At 64.6% G+C, this 16,106-nt stretch overlaps 2 protein-coding genes across 3 annotated transcripts; one reads left to right on the top strand and one right to left on the bottom strand.

Moving 5' to 3' along the window:
* Nucleotides 1–3,202: 3,202 nt before the first annotated feature.
* Nucleotides 3,203–6,288, top strand: SMPD2 (sphingomyelin phosphodiesterase 2). Its single transcript, XM_086476611.1, has 10 exons — nt 3,203–3,267; nt 3,686–3,782; nt 3,904–3,980; nt 4,211–4,304; nt 4,393–4,482; nt 4,846–4,928; nt 5,167–5,299; nt 5,373–5,477; nt 5,560–5,716; nt 5,945–6,288. The coding sequence occupies exons 1-10, from the start codon at nt 3,218–3,220 to the stop codon at nt 6,286–6,288; spliced, it is 1,230 nt and encodes a 409-aa protein (XP_086332737.1). The 5' UTR covers nt 3,203–3,217.
* A 1,770-nt stretch (nt 6,289–8,058) lies between these two features.
* MICAL1 (microtubule associated monooxygenase, calponin and LIM domain containing 1) lies at nt 8,059–16,005 on the bottom strand. Of its 2 annotated transcripts, XM_086476408.1 has the most exons (24): nt 15,745–16,005; nt 14,714–14,921; nt 14,464–14,598; nt 14,173–14,271; nt 13,938–14,093; nt 13,629–13,729; nt 13,119–13,376; nt 12,623–12,738; nt 12,414–12,540; nt 12,072–12,144; nt 11,441–11,591; nt 11,167–11,354; nt 10,942–11,051; nt 10,795–10,845; nt 10,618–10,695; nt 10,078–10,246; nt 9,907–9,989; nt 9,343–9,796; nt 9,148–9,224; nt 8,875–8,973; nt 8,656–8,749; nt 8,471–8,570; nt 8,300–8,373; nt 8,059–8,189 (listed from the first exon to the last, which is right to left on the bottom strand). In XM_086476408.1, exons 1-24 carry the CDS (start codon nt 16,003–16,005, stop codon nt 8,059–8,061), a joined length of 3,393 nt encoding a protein of 1,130 aa, XP_086332534.1. The 2 variants fall into 2 exon arrangements, with proteins under 2 accessions (XP_086332534.1, XP_086332535.1); XM_086476409.1 differs by lacking the exon at nt 10,618–10,695 and having other exon boundaries at nt 14,491–14,598.
* Between the last annotated feature and the right edge of the window lie 101 nt (nt 16,006–16,106).

Raw genomic sequence — 16,106 nt, 5'->3', positions numbered from 1 at the left:
GTCCCACAGGGACTTCGACTTCTCGCTGCTGGGAGAAGCCGTTGGCAGAGCCACCCTCGCTCCGCACCCGGGCGAGGACTCGGTGGTGGGGCTGGACAGAGGCAGCCACGGCGAGTGGGGGCAGCCAGAGCAGGTAGGGGGGGAAAGAGAGAGGGAAAAACCCAGGGAAAGGCACCGGCATCCCATCGCTGGGCTGTGCCGGGACTGCCCAGCCGAGTTCTCATATGTAGCATGTTTGTTTTGTTGTTTCGTGGTTCTTTTTCTTTCTTCCGTTTCACTCACTGATCTAAAACTCTGGGAATGAAAACTCAAAACTTCCCCGCCACAGAACACAGGCGTGCCCTGCTCCCGGCCCCGCCGGGGGACGAAGCTCTTCGTTAACTGGACCGCTTTGTGCCTCCATCCCTCCCTCCATCCCTCCATCCCACCTGCACCGAGCCCTGGGGCGCCCACTCGCACCCCACGCACACGCTGCCTGGTGCCCCCAACGGCCCCGGACAGGGTTTAGCCACGATCCCAGAGACACTTTTTCAACCCCCCCCCCAGCCCCTCCATTCTCCTCCAGTGTATTTATGAATTTCACATGAAGTACTGTTTTATTTTTTTAAAGACTTTGTAAAGCTTACCAGGGTTACAATCACCATTTTTAGAGCTGTGTCAGTCCACAATGTTAAAAATCCATTTTTTTATGTATTATATTTTTTGTGTATTTTTTTTTTTAATCCAGCTGTGATGGGTTGTATCATATATTTGTTGTGTTTACTGTATCTGTCCAACTTCAAAGAGAGGAGACTAGGGAGCTCCAAGAAAACTTCAGTCTGCTGAAAAAAAAAAAACATTAAAATTATTTGTTCATGGGTTGGCTCAAGTGGTTCTGAAGTCCGTATTTTATTATTTCTTCGACAGCCAGGACTACGAGGGCTACTACAGCCCATGAAACCCCTCAGCTGCGTAATGCTTCTCTCAGGACCCCAGCTTTGGGCGTTCGGATGCCACATCCAGCAGAATTTTGCTGTGGTTTGCATCACCAGTGATGGGTTTGCTTGAGAAAGGTGACCGCTGGGTTGGCTCTCCCCATGGCAAATGCTTTCCTGCAGCATCGCTGGGTTCAGGGACACATATTTGGGGGGGGTGTCACATCCTTGCCCACACCAAGGAGGGCTGAGTCTGTCCTACCAGTAAGAAATACTCATCAGAGCCTTGCTCGCAGTGCCTCGACTATTCAATACACCCCGCCCTGTCCCAGAACCAGGGGACCCAGATGACATGTTTTAACACCAACTGTTTTTCCCCTTTCTGCAAGCCAAACTGTGGTATTTAGGTGCCCATTCCCACGGCCCCAGGGCACAGCATGGCACCCTGGCCAAACCCCGATGCCATCAGAGCCGACGGCTTTGCACATCCCAAACACCTCCAGACTCAGTCGCTTGATCGCGGACACACAAATCCTCCTGACACTGCTAAAGCCGCTCCAGCCCTGCAAACCACTGTCCTGCTGCTGTCCCTCCGGACTCGGGATGATGTCCCCAAAGGAGATGGGGGGGACACCGCATCCCCGCTCCTCCCGCTGTCTCCCCCTCCCCTGCTCTGCGCCACGGGGGGGGGGGGGGGGGGTGTGTGTCCTGCATGGCATTAAGCCATCCCAGAGACTTTTTTCTAGCCAGGCTCCCTATGGAGCTAATCCAGCCGGGGCCACAGGCTGGGAAAAACAACAGGACACATATGGAGGATCCAAAAAGAGTCCCCGACTGCGCGGCCAGTCCCCTTGCGGCGCCCGTGGGTACCAGCCCCTGCTGAGGGCACCGCTGGCCCGGGAAGAGGCGGCGCGATGCCGGGCTGTGAAGAAGGACGCCTTGGCGGGGGAGAGCTGGCCCCGATATTGAGCAGCTGCCGCCTTTCCCACCCCGGGTCCCCGGACAGGACCTGCTCCCTCCGGGGGAGCAACAGGAGCGGAGCCGGGGCAATGCCGGGGGGGGGGGGCTGCGGGATGCTCCTGAGGTGACTCGGCAGCTAATGGCAGAGGATGGCCCGGGGAGGCGGGGGGGGCTGTAGGGGGTCTGTTGCCCCCCACCCCGCCTGCCCACGCCCCTCCCCCTCCCCATTCAGCACCCCCCACCCCTCCGCGCATCACCTCCCCCTCCCGGGGCCGGCCCCTTCCCCCTCCCCTTCCCCTTCCGCGCCGCAGCGCTGCCTGTCGGGACGCGTAGTCCCGCCGCTCCGCGCCGTTCCCGGCCCGTCCCAGGTCCGCTCCGCGTTCGGCTCCGCGCCCCGGCCCGGCTCCGCGCCCCGGTCCCGCTCCGCGCCCCGGTCCCGCTCCGCCCTCTGCTCCGCGCCCCGCTGCGCGCTCCCGGCTCTGCCTGTTGCTCCGCTGCGCGCTCCCGGCTCCGCTTGTTGCTCCGCTGCGCGCTCCCGGCTCTGCCTGTTGCTCCGCGCTCCCGTCCCGGCTCCGGTTTGCGCGGGGGGAGGGGGGGGGGGGGCGGGAAGCGACCCGGGAGGGGCTCAGCCCCGGTGGGAGCCCCCGGTATCAGCAGGGGGCAGGGACGGGGTGAGCTGCTCGGAACCCCGCCGAACCCCGCTGCCCGCACCCCCCTGCCCGCACCTGGAGCCCCGGGTTTGCTCATTTTGCGGTTTTTAAAATGGACAAATTTCCCCGGGGGGCGGGGGGGGGCTGGTAGAGCCGCCCCTCAAACACTGCTGGGGCTTGTCCGGGAGCTACTGGGTCCTGCCGGGGTGGGGGGGTCTTCAAAAGGGATGGGGAGGTGGGTGGTGGGGAGGTGGGTGGTGGGGAGGTGGGTGATGGGGTGCCTGGCCCATGCCCGAGCCTCGCAGCGCCGCGTTGAACCCGGGGTTTAAAGTCCGTCCAGGAACACGACTCGCTGGCAGACGAAGGGTTTGAGCCCTGTACCCCATCCCTGGCCCGCCAATGTCCCCATCCGTGGGGTGGAGGGGTCACCCGGGTGGTTGGGGTACAGGGGTCCCTCTTTGGGGGCAAGCTGGGGTTTAGGATGGGCCTTGCAGGTGGGAGAGGAGGACCCCCCAGCTCCCCTCCAGCCATGCTGGAGCACCCCAAGTGCTCCTTCCCTCCCAGCTTTTGCCTCGGCTTGGCCCCTCTGCGGTGGCAGCCTGGGTCCCCAGGGGCTGTCACCCCCACCCACTCCCCGCAGGACCCCCCTCTGCCCGGCATTGCCCTCCAGCCCCCGCAAAGCCCCGGTGAGCGATGGAGGGAGATCCCCCCCTGCGGCTCCGCATCTTCGACCTCAACTGCTGGTGAGCGCAGAGTTCTCCGGAGCCACACTGGGCTGCACGGGTGGGGTCCCCTTCATGTTTGGGGTCACACCGCTCTCCCAGCCCCAAAGGGTCGGTCAGAAGGCACTCGGCTGAGCAGTGCCCCCCCTGATCCCCTCTGTGCGTGCTCCCCCCAGAAAAGGGCTCCCCCCATTTGCACCCCAACCAGGGATGAGCTGCCTGGATTCTGCAGGCTGTCCCCAAACTGCCTCCCTGCACATCCCGCTTGTCCCCATGTCCCCACATGGCCCTTTCCCCCTCCTGTCCCATCTCCCTCAGTCTGCATCCTGCCCTTACCAGTACTGCAGCTCTGTCTCCCCTATTTCACATCCCAGTATGCCCGAACAGCCCCCATCACCCTGCCCCCCCCAAAGCTGTAACCACCACCCCTTCACGGCAGGGCCATCCGCTACCTGAGCAAGCGGCGACAGGAGCGTGTCCGGCTCATCGGGGACATGCTGCGCCGGGAGGGCTTCGACCTGGTGCTTCTCCAGGAGGTGAGGGCAGCCCGTGAGCCGAATGTGCCCGTTCTCAGCTTGTGAGCCGTGAGACGAGTGCGCCCGTTCTCAGCCTGTGAGATGAGCGTGCCCGTGCTCAGCCCGCCCTGCTGTCCCCTAGGTGTGGAGCGAGCAGGACTACAGTGACCTGAAGGCGAAGCTGGGAGGCTGCTACCCCTTCGCCCATTACTTCCGCAGGTGAGCGGGGCCCGGCTGTGCCTCGTCCTCGGTGTTTGCCCCATGGAGAGACCCGTGCGGGTGCTGTGGGTCACCTCTGTCACCGTGGGAGACCCCATGCCTGGAGACTGGGATGCTCATGGGAGCATACGGGGACCCAGGCGCCTGGGGAGCCCCCTTGGCTCGGGGCTGGGGGGAGGCAGAGGTGGGGGGGAACCGTGGTTGCTCACTGTGCTTTTCCCCTCCTGCAGCGGAGTGATCGGCAGCGGCCTCTGCGTCTTCTCCCAGTTCCCCATCCTGGACACCCTCCTCTACCAGTACTCGCTGAACGGGTACCCCTACATGGTGAGCAGAGTGGGGGGCACGTGGCACTGCCGTGCCCGGCCCCACGGAGCCTCACCAGCACCGGCCTGCTCCCTTTCCCCTCTGGCAGCTCCAGCATGGGGACTGGTTCTGCGGCAAGTCCGTCGGCCTCGTCGTCATCAAGATCTCCGGGATTGTCTTCAACGTCTACGTCACCCACGTGAGCACCTCAGGGAAGGACCCAGCGTGGTGGGGGGACGATGGGGAGGAGGGGGACAAGTGGCTGTACCCCTCCTTCGCTGTCCCCTTGCTTTAACCACTGCTCTGCACAGACTTTCCCGGGACCGTACACCGATTTAATGAAATACTGCTGTGGGCAGGGGGGACAGTGACCCACAACCTGGCCCTGCAGTGGGGTGAGCATCCCACGCCGTCCCCAGGGAGCGTGAGATACAGACAGAGGGGTTGGCCAGACCCCAGAGGGACCATCTAGAGGGGCTGGGTGGGTTTGCAGGGAGCCCTGAACTGGGGCAGGTGCTGGCAGTGGAGGTCACGGTGGTTTTGTTCCCCCCGTTCTCACCAGCTGCACGCCGAGTACTGCCGGGAGAAGGACGCCTACCTGCCCCATCGCCTGGTGCAGGCCTGGGAGCTGGCACAGTTCATCCGGTGAGCACCCACGGGGTGTCCCACGGGGTGTCCCCCCCGCCCCCGCTGCAGGTCCTTGGGATGCGCGCGGTCACCCCTGCCCCTGGGGCTTGCACTGCAGGGAGCTCCCGGTTGCACCAGTCCCAGTCAGGAGTAAGGCTGGGGAGCACTGGGAGGGGGAGGAGCGGAGGTGTCCCAGTCACCCCAGTCTGGTGTGCGGGAAGGTGGGGAAGGGGATTAACTGTCCCTGTCCCTGCAGACACACCTCGAAGGCGGCTGACGTGGTGCTGCTGGGAGGGGACCTGAACATGCACCCCGAAGACGTGGGCATCCGGCTGCTGCGCGGCTGGACGGGGCTGCGGGACTCCTTCACCGAGGCCACGCGCTTCGAGGTGAGTAGCAGGGGGTGAGCGGGGTCCCGGGGCACACCGAGAGCCCCCCACCCACCCAGGCGCTTGGTCTCAGGGCTGCGAGGACGGCTGCACCCTCATCCCCAACAACTGCTTCACCGTCAAGGCGGAGCTGCTGCCCTTCCCGCTGGGCATCCGCATCGACTACATCCTCTACAAGGTACTGGGGGGCCCTCAGCCACCAGCTATGGGTGGTAGGGGGGGTGAGACACCGGTGTGACCCCCCCTCCATCCTCGCCCAGGCCATCTCCAGCTTCACGGTAAAGTGTGAAGAGCTGAAGACCACCACGGGGACAGCCCCGGGCATGGACATCCCCTTCTCGGACCACGAAGCCGTGATGGCAACGCTGCACATCCAGAGGCAGGGACAGGCTGCGGGTGCCACCCTCAGCACAGCTGGTAAGATGCGGGGGTGCTACCAGGGTCCCCCATGTGCTGGGGAGGGGCTGGTGGGGGGAGTGATGGAGTTGGATGGGAGTTTTGGGGGATGTTTCCCCTTCCATAGGGGCATCCCTTGGGATGCTGCTTATGGAGGGGTGCCTGGACAGGGCAGAGCGGTGGGGCTGAGGAGAAAAAGGGGTGTGGGGGGGATGTGCCACCCCGCTGAGCCGCCCCTGTCCCCTGCAGAGCTGACGTTGGTAGACGTGGTGACGGAGGCGCGGCTGGAGGTGGGCGTGGGGCTGCGGGCGGCGCAGCGGCAGCGCTACTCCACGGGCAGGATGGCCGTGCTGGCCCTGCTGCTGCTGCTGCTGCAGGCGGTGGCCGCACTGGGTGCACTGGCCGGGCTGGCCGCCGAGCAGCCCTTCCCCAAGCTCTCCTTCTCCCTGCTGGCCTTCCTCGCCGTCGGCGTCCTCCTCCTCGCCACCGGCCTCCACCTCTTCCACACCATCGAGGTGAAGATGCTGCAGGGCACCGAGGAGCAGATGCGGATGGTGCTGAGGGCGCTGCAGGAGCGTCCCAGCGACGGCTGAGCTGGGGACGTGGGTGTCCCATGATGTCCCCCCAGTCCCATCCTGGCCCTTTTGGTCCCTTTTTTCTAGTTGACTCCTGGTTTTAGGCGAGCAGTGCTGCGGCCGGTTCGGTAGCGCAGGTTCGACAGCCGCCTCTCTGGGTGAAATTAAGATTTTTGGGGCAGATTCATCACGTTGGCCCCCATGGGAACCACGACGGAGGCGGGTTTTAATCGCCATTTTTTTTAAATATGCCCTTTCTACCTGGAGGGACCCACTGGCACGGCCAGGAGACTCAAGAGGCTCAGCCTCCCCTTGCTTGGGGTGGCCTTGGGGGCTCCTGGTGAAAGCTGGCGACTGCTCCAGCAACGAGATTTGACTCGGATAGAAAATAAAGGCGGTATTTTAGACCTTGGTACCAGGTCGGGGAGTTTTTATTTGAAGGGAGAGGGGGTTGCAGCAGGATAGTAGGGCTGGTACAAACAAAGTTGGATGGGAGGGTTTGGGGAGGCGCTGAAGGGAGCGGCGGGACCAGGGCTGAATATGGGGAGGGTATGGCTAACGGAGGGGCCTGCACCCAGGACCCCCTGTGCCCAACACGGCTGGGGCTGCCATAAGCACCATTTGGCCATGGAGGCCACCCTGCAACAACTGGGGACCCCAGAAAGGTTGGAGAGGTCTGTGCAAAGGCCAGCGTGGCATTGCCAAGTAGGAGAAACTCCAAAGGGGCAAGGAGGATGCAGCCACCGGCGTCCCTTGTCCTCAGTGTCACATGGTGCCAGCCTTGGGCACAATCCCCTTGGGGAGCTGCTGGACAAAAAGCCCCTTCCCTGGGCCTGGGGCCTCGCAGGGGGGTTTCTGACCCTGGTTTCCTGCAGCGGCTGGGGACAGCGTGGATGTGGCACCCAAAAGCAGCGATGCCGAGTGGTGCGACCAGCCCTGTCCGTCTCTCGCTGGCCCCACTTGCAGAGCCAGATGTCCCTGGTTGGGATGGATGTCCCTGGTTGGGATGGATGTCCCTGGTTGGGATGGATGTCCTGGGTTGGGCTGGATGTCCCCAGCTGGGCTGGATGTGCCAGGCTAGAATGGGTGTCCTCAGCTGGGATGGACATCCCGGGCTGGGATGGATGTCCCAGGCTGGGATGGATGTCCCAGGATGGCTTCCAGGGGCTACTCCCAACACTGCCCCTCCACATTTGGCATCTTCACTGTGACCTGCCTGTGGTGGCCATGGTCACATCCTCGCTACCGGGAGCAAAGCCCTTTGGGGCACAGGTAGTGATGGAGCCACCTCTCCCGCTGTCCTGAAGCAGCCAGCGAAACGCTTTTGATGCCCCAGCCAAGCCTCAGGGCAGCGTCGCCTCGAAGGGGTGATGGCTGTGGGACCTCCTGCGCCGAGCGAGACCCCCGCTTCCCCGTGGGGCTCCTTCCTCCTGTTGCAAACCCTGGGCAGAGCCGCCGCAGCCCCCGTGTTTCGTAGCCCCCTGCAAATCTCGTTTTTTCAAGCAAGCACAAGGCGAAGGCAATCCAGCCAAGCGCGGGGATGCCCTCTCTGCACCCCAAAGCTGGGGTGCTCCTCAGTGTCTCCCCATGTGGGCATCCACCAGCGGGTCCGGCCCCTCCACAGCAGGCTTTGGCAAGCAGGGAGCTGGAGTTGCCACGGCAGCTGCCTGCGGGGCAGCTTAGGCATCACCATCTTCAGAGGCAGCTCAGGGTGATGCTTGGCCGGGGTGGGGGGGACCGCTTGTCCCCCTCCCCGGGAGGAACCGGTGGGTCCTGAGGCTGCGTGGATCAGGCCCGCAGCTCGCTGAGCCGCTTCTCCTCCTGGATGTGGATGAGGACGTTGCGCTTGTTCACCACCTCCAGCAGCTGCACCAGGATCTCCTGCTCGGTCACGCGCTCCTCGGGCGTCTTCAGGGATTCTGTGGGAGCAGAATGTGGGAGTGGGGCTGGGTGGGCCACAGCTCTGGCCCCACTCCCCCCCCGCCATGTGCAGGGACACCCCCCCGCCCCAGCATGTGCTGGCACTCACCCTCCTTGTTCATGTAGCACCGGAGCTGCTGGTCAAGCCGCCACTGCTGCTCCTCCAGCTTCAGCTCCTGCACCCTGCAGGGAGGGAAGGGGGGGTGCTGAGTGCTGGGCTTGGGGGGAGCTGGGCCCCTGCACTGACCAGGGAGCATCCCCCACCCCCCCAAAACCTTACGTGATCATGAGGTCGGACTCCTCGGACATCAGGCTGTTCTTCTTCTGGACCAGGTACAGCAGCTGGTTCATCCACTGCGTCTTCTGGTCGGCTGCAGTACCTGTGGGGCAGGGGGGGGTGGTGTGAGTGGGGTGCAGACCCCCTGGTTGCTGGAGGTCATGGTGCCCCGTCCACCCTGGCCTTACCGTCCTCATCCCGGAGTAACTTCTCCAGCTTGATGCCCTGCTGCTCCAGCTCCCGGAATGTCACCTCGATCTCCTCCAGCCGCCTCTGGATGGCCTGTGAGGGAAAGGCAGTGCTGGCTCATGGGCCGGCACCTCCTGGCATGTGGCCACCAGCAGCGGGACGGAGGGGACAAGGGATGGCACTGGGCTGGGGACACGGCTCGTCCCCTGTGGGGCTACCTGGGCTTTGCAGAACCGCTTCATCTGAGCTTCCCTGGCCCGGCGGGTCAGCGTGCGCTTCCAGGTGGGGTATTTCTCCTCTTCCCCCAGGTCCAGGAACTGTGAAGGGACGGTGGCGTGGGCAGGGGGTCAGTCCCTGTGCCAGGCACCTCCTGCCCTGGCAGCCGTGGCAGAGCCGGGACCTGACACCTCTGTGAGAGGAGATGCCGGCAAGAGCCCCAACCACCACCCGGGCTGGTGGGGCTGCTGCTGCTGCTCAGGGAAAGCACTCACTGACTCTGCCATGATGCCAAGGTCTGTGTCTTCCTCCTCCTCCTGCTCCTCTTCCTCACTGCTACTCTCCTCCAAAGCTGCCCCAAGAAAAGACCCATTTCAGGCCGGTGCCTCACGAGCAAGACTTGGGGCATGGCAGGGTACCGGAGGGTCCCAGAGCCCTGCTCAGCTGGACTCCAGCTTGTAGCCACCCACCTTCCTCCACAGCCATCTCCTCCTTCTCCTCCTCCTCCCAGGCTCCCTGTCCCCGCCACTGGGCAGGGAGGACCTCGGGTGGCGCTTGGAGCCACAGACGAGCCGGCTTCGGCGGCGGCTCCGGCTCCGCTTCACTGGTGAGGTTCAGCGTGGACAGCTTGATCTTCTCCAGCGGCGTGAGGACGATCTTCCTCCTGCCCCCGCTCTCCTCACCCTCCTCTGCCACCCCTCGGGGCTCTGCTCCAGGACCCTCCTCCTCCGTCGCATCCCCCCCGGGCTGTGCCAGCAGCTCCTGCTCCTCCATGTCACCAACATCTGCAACACCCTCCACTGCCCCAGGCTCTCCCCCTGGCTCTGGTGCTGCTGGTGGGGGCTGCAGGGGACTGGGTGCCCCCTCCTTGGGGGATACACAGGGGCTCCCAGTGTCTGAGGGCAGGCGGGCGGCAGCGGCATCCTAGGGCAGAGCCAGCGGCGGAGGGGTGATGCAGCACGGAGCCGTGCCCGAGCATCCCCCTCCACCTTCTGCCTTTCCTCCACCATCTCTGGGGATTTACAGTGACTTACCCCATCGGGCAGCGTCAGGGACTCATCCCGGGGTAGGTCCATGCCGGGTGGATTGGGGTAGTGAAGCGAGCAGTAAAAATACCCTGGAAGGGAGCCCAAACCCATATGACAACCCGCGAGATGGAGAAGCCTTGCCCCCAAGCATCCCCTTCTCCCCAAAACCCGCCTCACCGTCCTCCTCGTCGAAGGCGTAGTCGCCCAGGCGCAGGGTGGCCCCGCACCGCCGGCACTGGAAGCAGCCGCGGTGGAAGAAGCGTCCCTCGGCGCTGGCTCGCTCCAGGATGTAGACGCGGCGGCCGCAGAAGTAGCAGGCGTCGCTGCTCTCCCCGCGGGCCGGTGGCTGCCAGGGGGGAGAGAACAGGCTGGGGTGACACCAGGGTGCTGGCACCCAGCCTGCCCTGGGGCTTTGTGGGCGGCCCAGGGGGGTTTGGGGGAGTGGGGAGGAGCGGGGAGCTTTGCCCTTCTTGCAGAGGTGGGTCTGGGTTTGCTCGGGTTTGCTGGCACCAGGGAGGGAGAGGCAAGTCTTGGCTCCGGAAAACCAGTTGGGTCAGGAAATGGGCTGGGAGGAGCTGGGAGCCCGTGGGCGTTCGCTTGCGCAGCCCCGCTCCCAGCCCTTGGCTCGGCCCCACCAGCCGTCACTGCCCCCCCCAAGCACACACCCACCCACAGCCGGACCCCCCGCCCCTACCCCAGGGGGACCCAAGGACTGACCTGCCCTGGGTCCGTCGTGGTGGTTTGCGGCAGCTCGTGGGCACCGTCCAGAGTGGTTCCATCCAGTCCCGTGTCCAGCTACGAGGAACCCAAGGGGAGGGTCAGCCCCCCACTCTCCCCCCCCGGGTCGGCTGTACCCCAAAAGAGCATCCCGCGAGGTACCCGGGGCAGACCCACCTCAGCGTCCCTGCGGCTCCTCTTGACCTCGGCATCCTTCTGGGCACTGTCCTGCAAATGCAAAAGGGGTGCCTAGAATGGATGGGGGTGGGGGTGGGGGGTGGTTTTGGGGTGTCACGAGGGTCTGGGTGGGGGGAGATCTCTCACCTGGGCACGCTTGTGTGTCAGGTTGTGGCTCTTCTGCAGCTTGCTGAGGAAGAGGATGGCCCCTCGTGTGCCGCGGGGAGAGAGCGGCTTCTTGCTGACCTCCTCCGCCCCTGCGCAGGGGGGGACATGGCCATGATGGTGGGACCCACCCTACGAAGTGGGGGGCACCCAGCCATCCCCAGTGGGACTTGGGATGGGATAACCCGCTCCCCTAAAATCTCTCACCTGGAGAGGTCTTGAACGCTTCATAGAACTGGCTGAGGTAGGTGATGAGCCCCAGGCGGTCGGGCTCTGCCATGGTGGCCATCTCGGTGCTGGAGAGGACAGGCTGGATGCCCAGCTCCTGCTCCGCCATGTCCAGCATCATCTGATGGGTCTGGATGGGATCCTGGGGCTTCACGGAGTCAAAGTCCCTATGGGGCAACACGGGTGCTGTCAGGGTGGGCTCCGCAGGGTGGGGTGTCCCGGGGGGGGGGGGGGGGGGGTCCCGGGCACTCACACCAGGTCGGGGCGGAAGCGGTGGACGAGGGCACAGAGGGCCAAGCCGTTGGTCCAGGAGGTGGTGAAGTCGGTCACCGCCACGCCACGGTACCCGGCCGTGCTGGCCTGGCACCAGTTCAGCAGCTCTTCGTAGGCGTCTCCGGAGACCGCTGCAGAGGCAGCACACGTGTCCCCGTCACAGAGGCAGGGGACACCCGCCCCCTGCTCCCCCAGCATCAGTGATTTACCGGGGAAGGGCTCCCATGGGAGTGTTGCAAGACGCTCCCCCCCCGCAACCACCCCCCAAGGCTCAGTAAATGGGCTGATAAAGCAACCGTCGATATTTCACAGCTCAGCACCAGTGTGGGCCAGAAAGAGGGGGGGCAGCCTCCCCCCCAGAAGGCAGCTGTGGGGCTGCGTCCCTTGACAGGACTGTGGGCAGGGGGAATGGAAACCAGCGGTGCCACCGGGATGGAAACGCAGCCGCTGCTGGGAGGAGTGCAGCAGATGGCTGGACACTGGCCAGGGCTCGGGAAAAGAAGGATGGGGAGGAAAATCAGGGCAGGAGCCACTCTGGCATGGGATAACGTGAGGAACGAGGGGGTCCTGGCACTGGGTGGGGGGACCTGAGCACGACCAGCTGCTCCTACCGGTGCTGAGCCGGTTGTCACTCTTCCTCTTGTGGTCCACCTCCACCATGCCCACGAGGTAGAGGTCCCGGACCTGCCAATGGGGACATGCCGGTGGCAGGTCACCCCCTGCACCGAGCCAGTGGCACCACACAGTGAGCTGGCCCTGGCGAGGGGGACACCCAGACACCACCCACCCCACCCCACCCCCGACCTCCCCAGAACCACCCGCATCCACAACAGGCAATGCATTAAATGCCCTGGGGACCAACAGCATCAGCCTCACGCCCTTCGGGGACAGGGGACCATGCAAACTGGTGTCACCCTGGATGGCTGCCCCATGGGAAGACCTGGGCTGGGTACCTGGCTGGCTTTGATGGCCTGCAGATTGATGTTGGGGTAGCGCGTGGCCGGGTCGATGCTGTACCGGCTGATGTTCTTGTTGGTGTTGTCCGGGGAGGTCTGGGAGAGGCGCTGGTAGATGCTTTCCCTGGGTGCAAGGGACAGGGCTGGGCTCAGTGACACCATCCTTGCCCGGTCCCGCACTAGCCCAGCAGGACGGGGACTCTCACCTCTCGGCCAGCACCTCCAGCGGGGGGGTCCCGGCCGCCCACCTCCTCACCATCCACGCCGCGTCAAAGGCGGCGAGGAAGCCCCTGGCCACGCCGGTGCCCAGCGGCCAGAAGGGCTGCGAAGGGAAAGGCAGAGAGAGAGATGGAGCTGGAGCCGGTCGGGGCAGCTGGGAGGAGGCTGGGAGCTGCCGGGCTTGGCTCGGGATGAAAGCGGTGAGCGGCGGCGGGACGCGTGGGGAGAGGACGAGCAGCCGCCTCCTCCCCGGCCGGTACGGCTGCGTCTGGGGAGGAGCTGTGCTGTCCTCCACCCTGAACCCACTCCAGATCTCTGGTGTGGCCAGGGAAGGGGGGAAACCCACCAAAGCATCTCACTACTGGGACTGGGCAGTCGGGGCGAGAAGCACGCAAGGGAGGGGGAAACACCTTGCAACCCACGCATCTTGCAGGGAGAGGGGAAACTGAGGCACAGAGTGGTGCTGCAAGGGCGGACTCTCACCTCCACCAAGCAGTCGCCCACCAGCCCGAGGAGCAGACGGACCCCGTTGTGCTCCCGCACCAGCGCCGCGTTCTCCGAGCGCGTCATGCAGGTGAAGTCAAACATGTCGACGTCCGGCAGGTGCCGGTGGTTGAGGGCAAACTCCAGTTTGGGCAGGCGGTAACTGGTGGAGAAGTTGGCGGCTTCTTTGGCATAGCTAAGGAGGGCATCCCGGTTCACGTTCTCCGGGGACAGGAGGCTCTCAATGTCCGCTTTGTCCTGCGGGGATGGGGTGAAGCTGGGCGGGAGGCGGGATTGGGTACAACCAGCTTTGGGGTGAAGCGGTGAAACTGGGCTCGGGGCTGCGAGCCCCCCAAAAGGATTTTTCCCCCAGCACAGGCAACGGCTGCCGAAGGCCCCAGCATCCCAGGGGTGCACGGTCAAACCAGCACCTACGATTTGCATCCCACCCTCCAGGCTTTCAGCCACCCATCGCTAGGGGATCCCGGAGCCGGATCCTGCCCTCCTCACCTGGAGGATGACCCCCTTGTTGAGCAGGCTCTGCTTCTTGGCCGTCATGACAAAATAGTGAGTGTCATCCTTGTAGTAGACAATGTTTTCCAGGTCGATGCCTGGTGATGGAGAAGGGACTGAGCTGAGCCATGGGGAAAACCAGGGCCACGGGGAGCCCCCGCACTGGGCTCAGCCACCAAATGTCCCCTGCAATGGGGTATCACGCGGGGACGTGCATCCCATCGCACAGGGGACAGCCTCCAATTGCACCAGGAGGGGACAGGGACCCCCCCCAGCACTCCCCATGCCGGGGCTGGGACCACCAACCCGTTTTGTTGTAGAGGTTTTGGAAGAACTTCTGGTTGTAGATTCGGGCCACGCCGCTGATCTCGGCCACCTCCACCTCGGCCTGGCTGTGGTGGTTGATGAAGTTGGTGGTAATGCCGATGGCCAGCTTCCCCCGCGTCTCCTTCCGCTTGAACCCTGCGGGAGGGGAGAGGCGTGAGCCCCCACCCAGCCCCCCCCTACCGGTCCTGGGGGTGCAGGGACCCGCTGCTGTCACCTTCAGGGACAAATTTGCCGCCGCCGGCTGAGATGAGGACGTCGAACTCGTAGTGGCTGAGGGGAGAGGAGCTGGGCTGCAGCACAGCCCGCCAGCCGCCTGCGGGGAGAGGGACGGTCACGAGCGCGCTGGGTCTCAGCTGGGACTTGCTCTGGGGGCAGCAGGGGGAGAGGGTTGCATCTCATCACACCCCCCCCCCCCCCCAAGGCATGCCCTGGGCTAGCAGAGGGACTGGGGGGGCTCAAAGTGACCACCCGCAGCCCTGTCCTTGTCCCCAGGGATGCCACCCGCCCCGCAGCGATACCTTACCCTGCCCGCCTGCCTCGCCCGCCGGGGGGACGAGGCCCTTGAACAGCACGTTGATGTGCACCTCCACCCCCAGGAGCAGAGCCACCTTCAGCAGGATCAGCTGGAGCTGCCGGATACCTGGATGGGGAGAGAGGGCACTCAGGGCTGCACCCCGTCATTCCTGGGCTCCCCACGCTGGTGTGGGGGGGACACCCCCCCGGGGTTGCAGAGCTTCGCCCTCCCCAAAACTCACTGATGTGATCCAGCGTGCCGGTGCAGAAGCGCCCATGAAACTTCTTGGCGCCCAGCGCCCGCAGGTCGTGGATGGTGAAGGGCCAGAGGTGCAGGACGTTGTTGCGGGAGAAGGAGTCCCGCTTCTCCAGCAGCACCACGCGGGCCCCCAGCAGCGCCAGCTCGATGGCCACCCGCAGCCCGCAGGGGCCAGCTCCCACCACCAGGCACTGCGAAGGGGACGGACGGCGTGAAGGGGATGGGCACCCCTACCCCTCACCCCGACCCCCCACCCCAGGAGCAGGGGGTTGGGTAAATCCCCAGGGAGCTCAGCACCCCCACAGGCAGCATCTCCCCCCACTGCCCCAGGTCAGGATCTGGCCCTGCGCACTATTCCCTTTTTCCTCCAGGCTGCAAGAAGGGTTTGTCCCTTACAAAGTGGGGGGGCCCTGCGGGGTGCCCCCCGCCTCCCTGAACCTTGCCTTCGCACGGGGCGATGGCAGCAATTAAAGGGCTCGGTGAGATAAGGCGTGCACGTCTCCTGCCTGCTGCAGCCTGGGAATGGGGAGATTTCACCGGCAAACAGCCCAAAACCAGGACTCGGGTTTGATCTCCTGCCAGCCCCTGCACAGGGCTGGGGGGGACAATCAGGCACCAGCAGTGGGGACAAAAGCCATCAGCTCTGGGACAGAAATAGAGGCCCTGAGGCCCAGGAGAAAATCCTACCCCAGCATGTTCTTGTCCCCCAGAAAGGGCTCGGCAGGTCCCTCTGCCCCTTCGCAGCCCTCCATGGGACGACCCCAGCCAAGAGCAGCCGGGAGGAGGCTGGACGCTGCTGGCTGGGTGGCACCGAGGTGGCATCATGCCATGGGGAGGGGAGCGGTGCTAATTAACACCCTGCCCCATTAAACCCCATCAACCCCCCACCTGCCCAGGCACATCCCGCACCCTCCCAGGGTGGGGGCCCAGCGTGCCCCAAGGGATGCTCTCACCTTGGGGACAAGGACGCAGGACAAGGAGGGACCCAAACCCCACACCCCGTGTCCCTGGTACCTTGGTGCTGGCACAGGCTGTGCCCTGGTCATAGTCCTTGTGCCCGGCTTTCTTATCCAGCTTGTTCCACAGGACCTTGGCACTCCAGTAGTTGAGGGTAGCCTTGAGGCCGTGGTAGAGCTGCAGCCCGCTGCCCTGCAGCCCCAGCTGCTGGCACAGCTCCCCGAAGCAGCTCAGCACCTCCCGGCACTCCCTGGCACTCCGGAACCTCTCGAACATGGCATGGGCCGGGTTGCCCGGCTCGTCGGCCGCCACGCTCATCCCGCTTCACCCAGCAGCCTGGCGAGGGACGGCAGAGATAAGTGTGTGTGTGTGGGGGAGACGGACCCTCCTGCACCCCCATCCCCAAACCCATCTGATAC

Source organism: Leptosomus discolor, chromosome 21 (genome assembly GCF_034619465.1).
Source record: "Leptosomus discolor isolate bLepDis1 chromosome 21, bLepDis1.hap2, whole genome shotgun sequence".
Lineage (NCBI taxonomy): Eukaryota > Metazoa > Chordata > Aves > Leptosomiformes > Leptosomidae > Leptosomus > Leptosomus discolor.
This window is presented reverse-complemented; position numbering and strand designations above follow the sequence as displayed.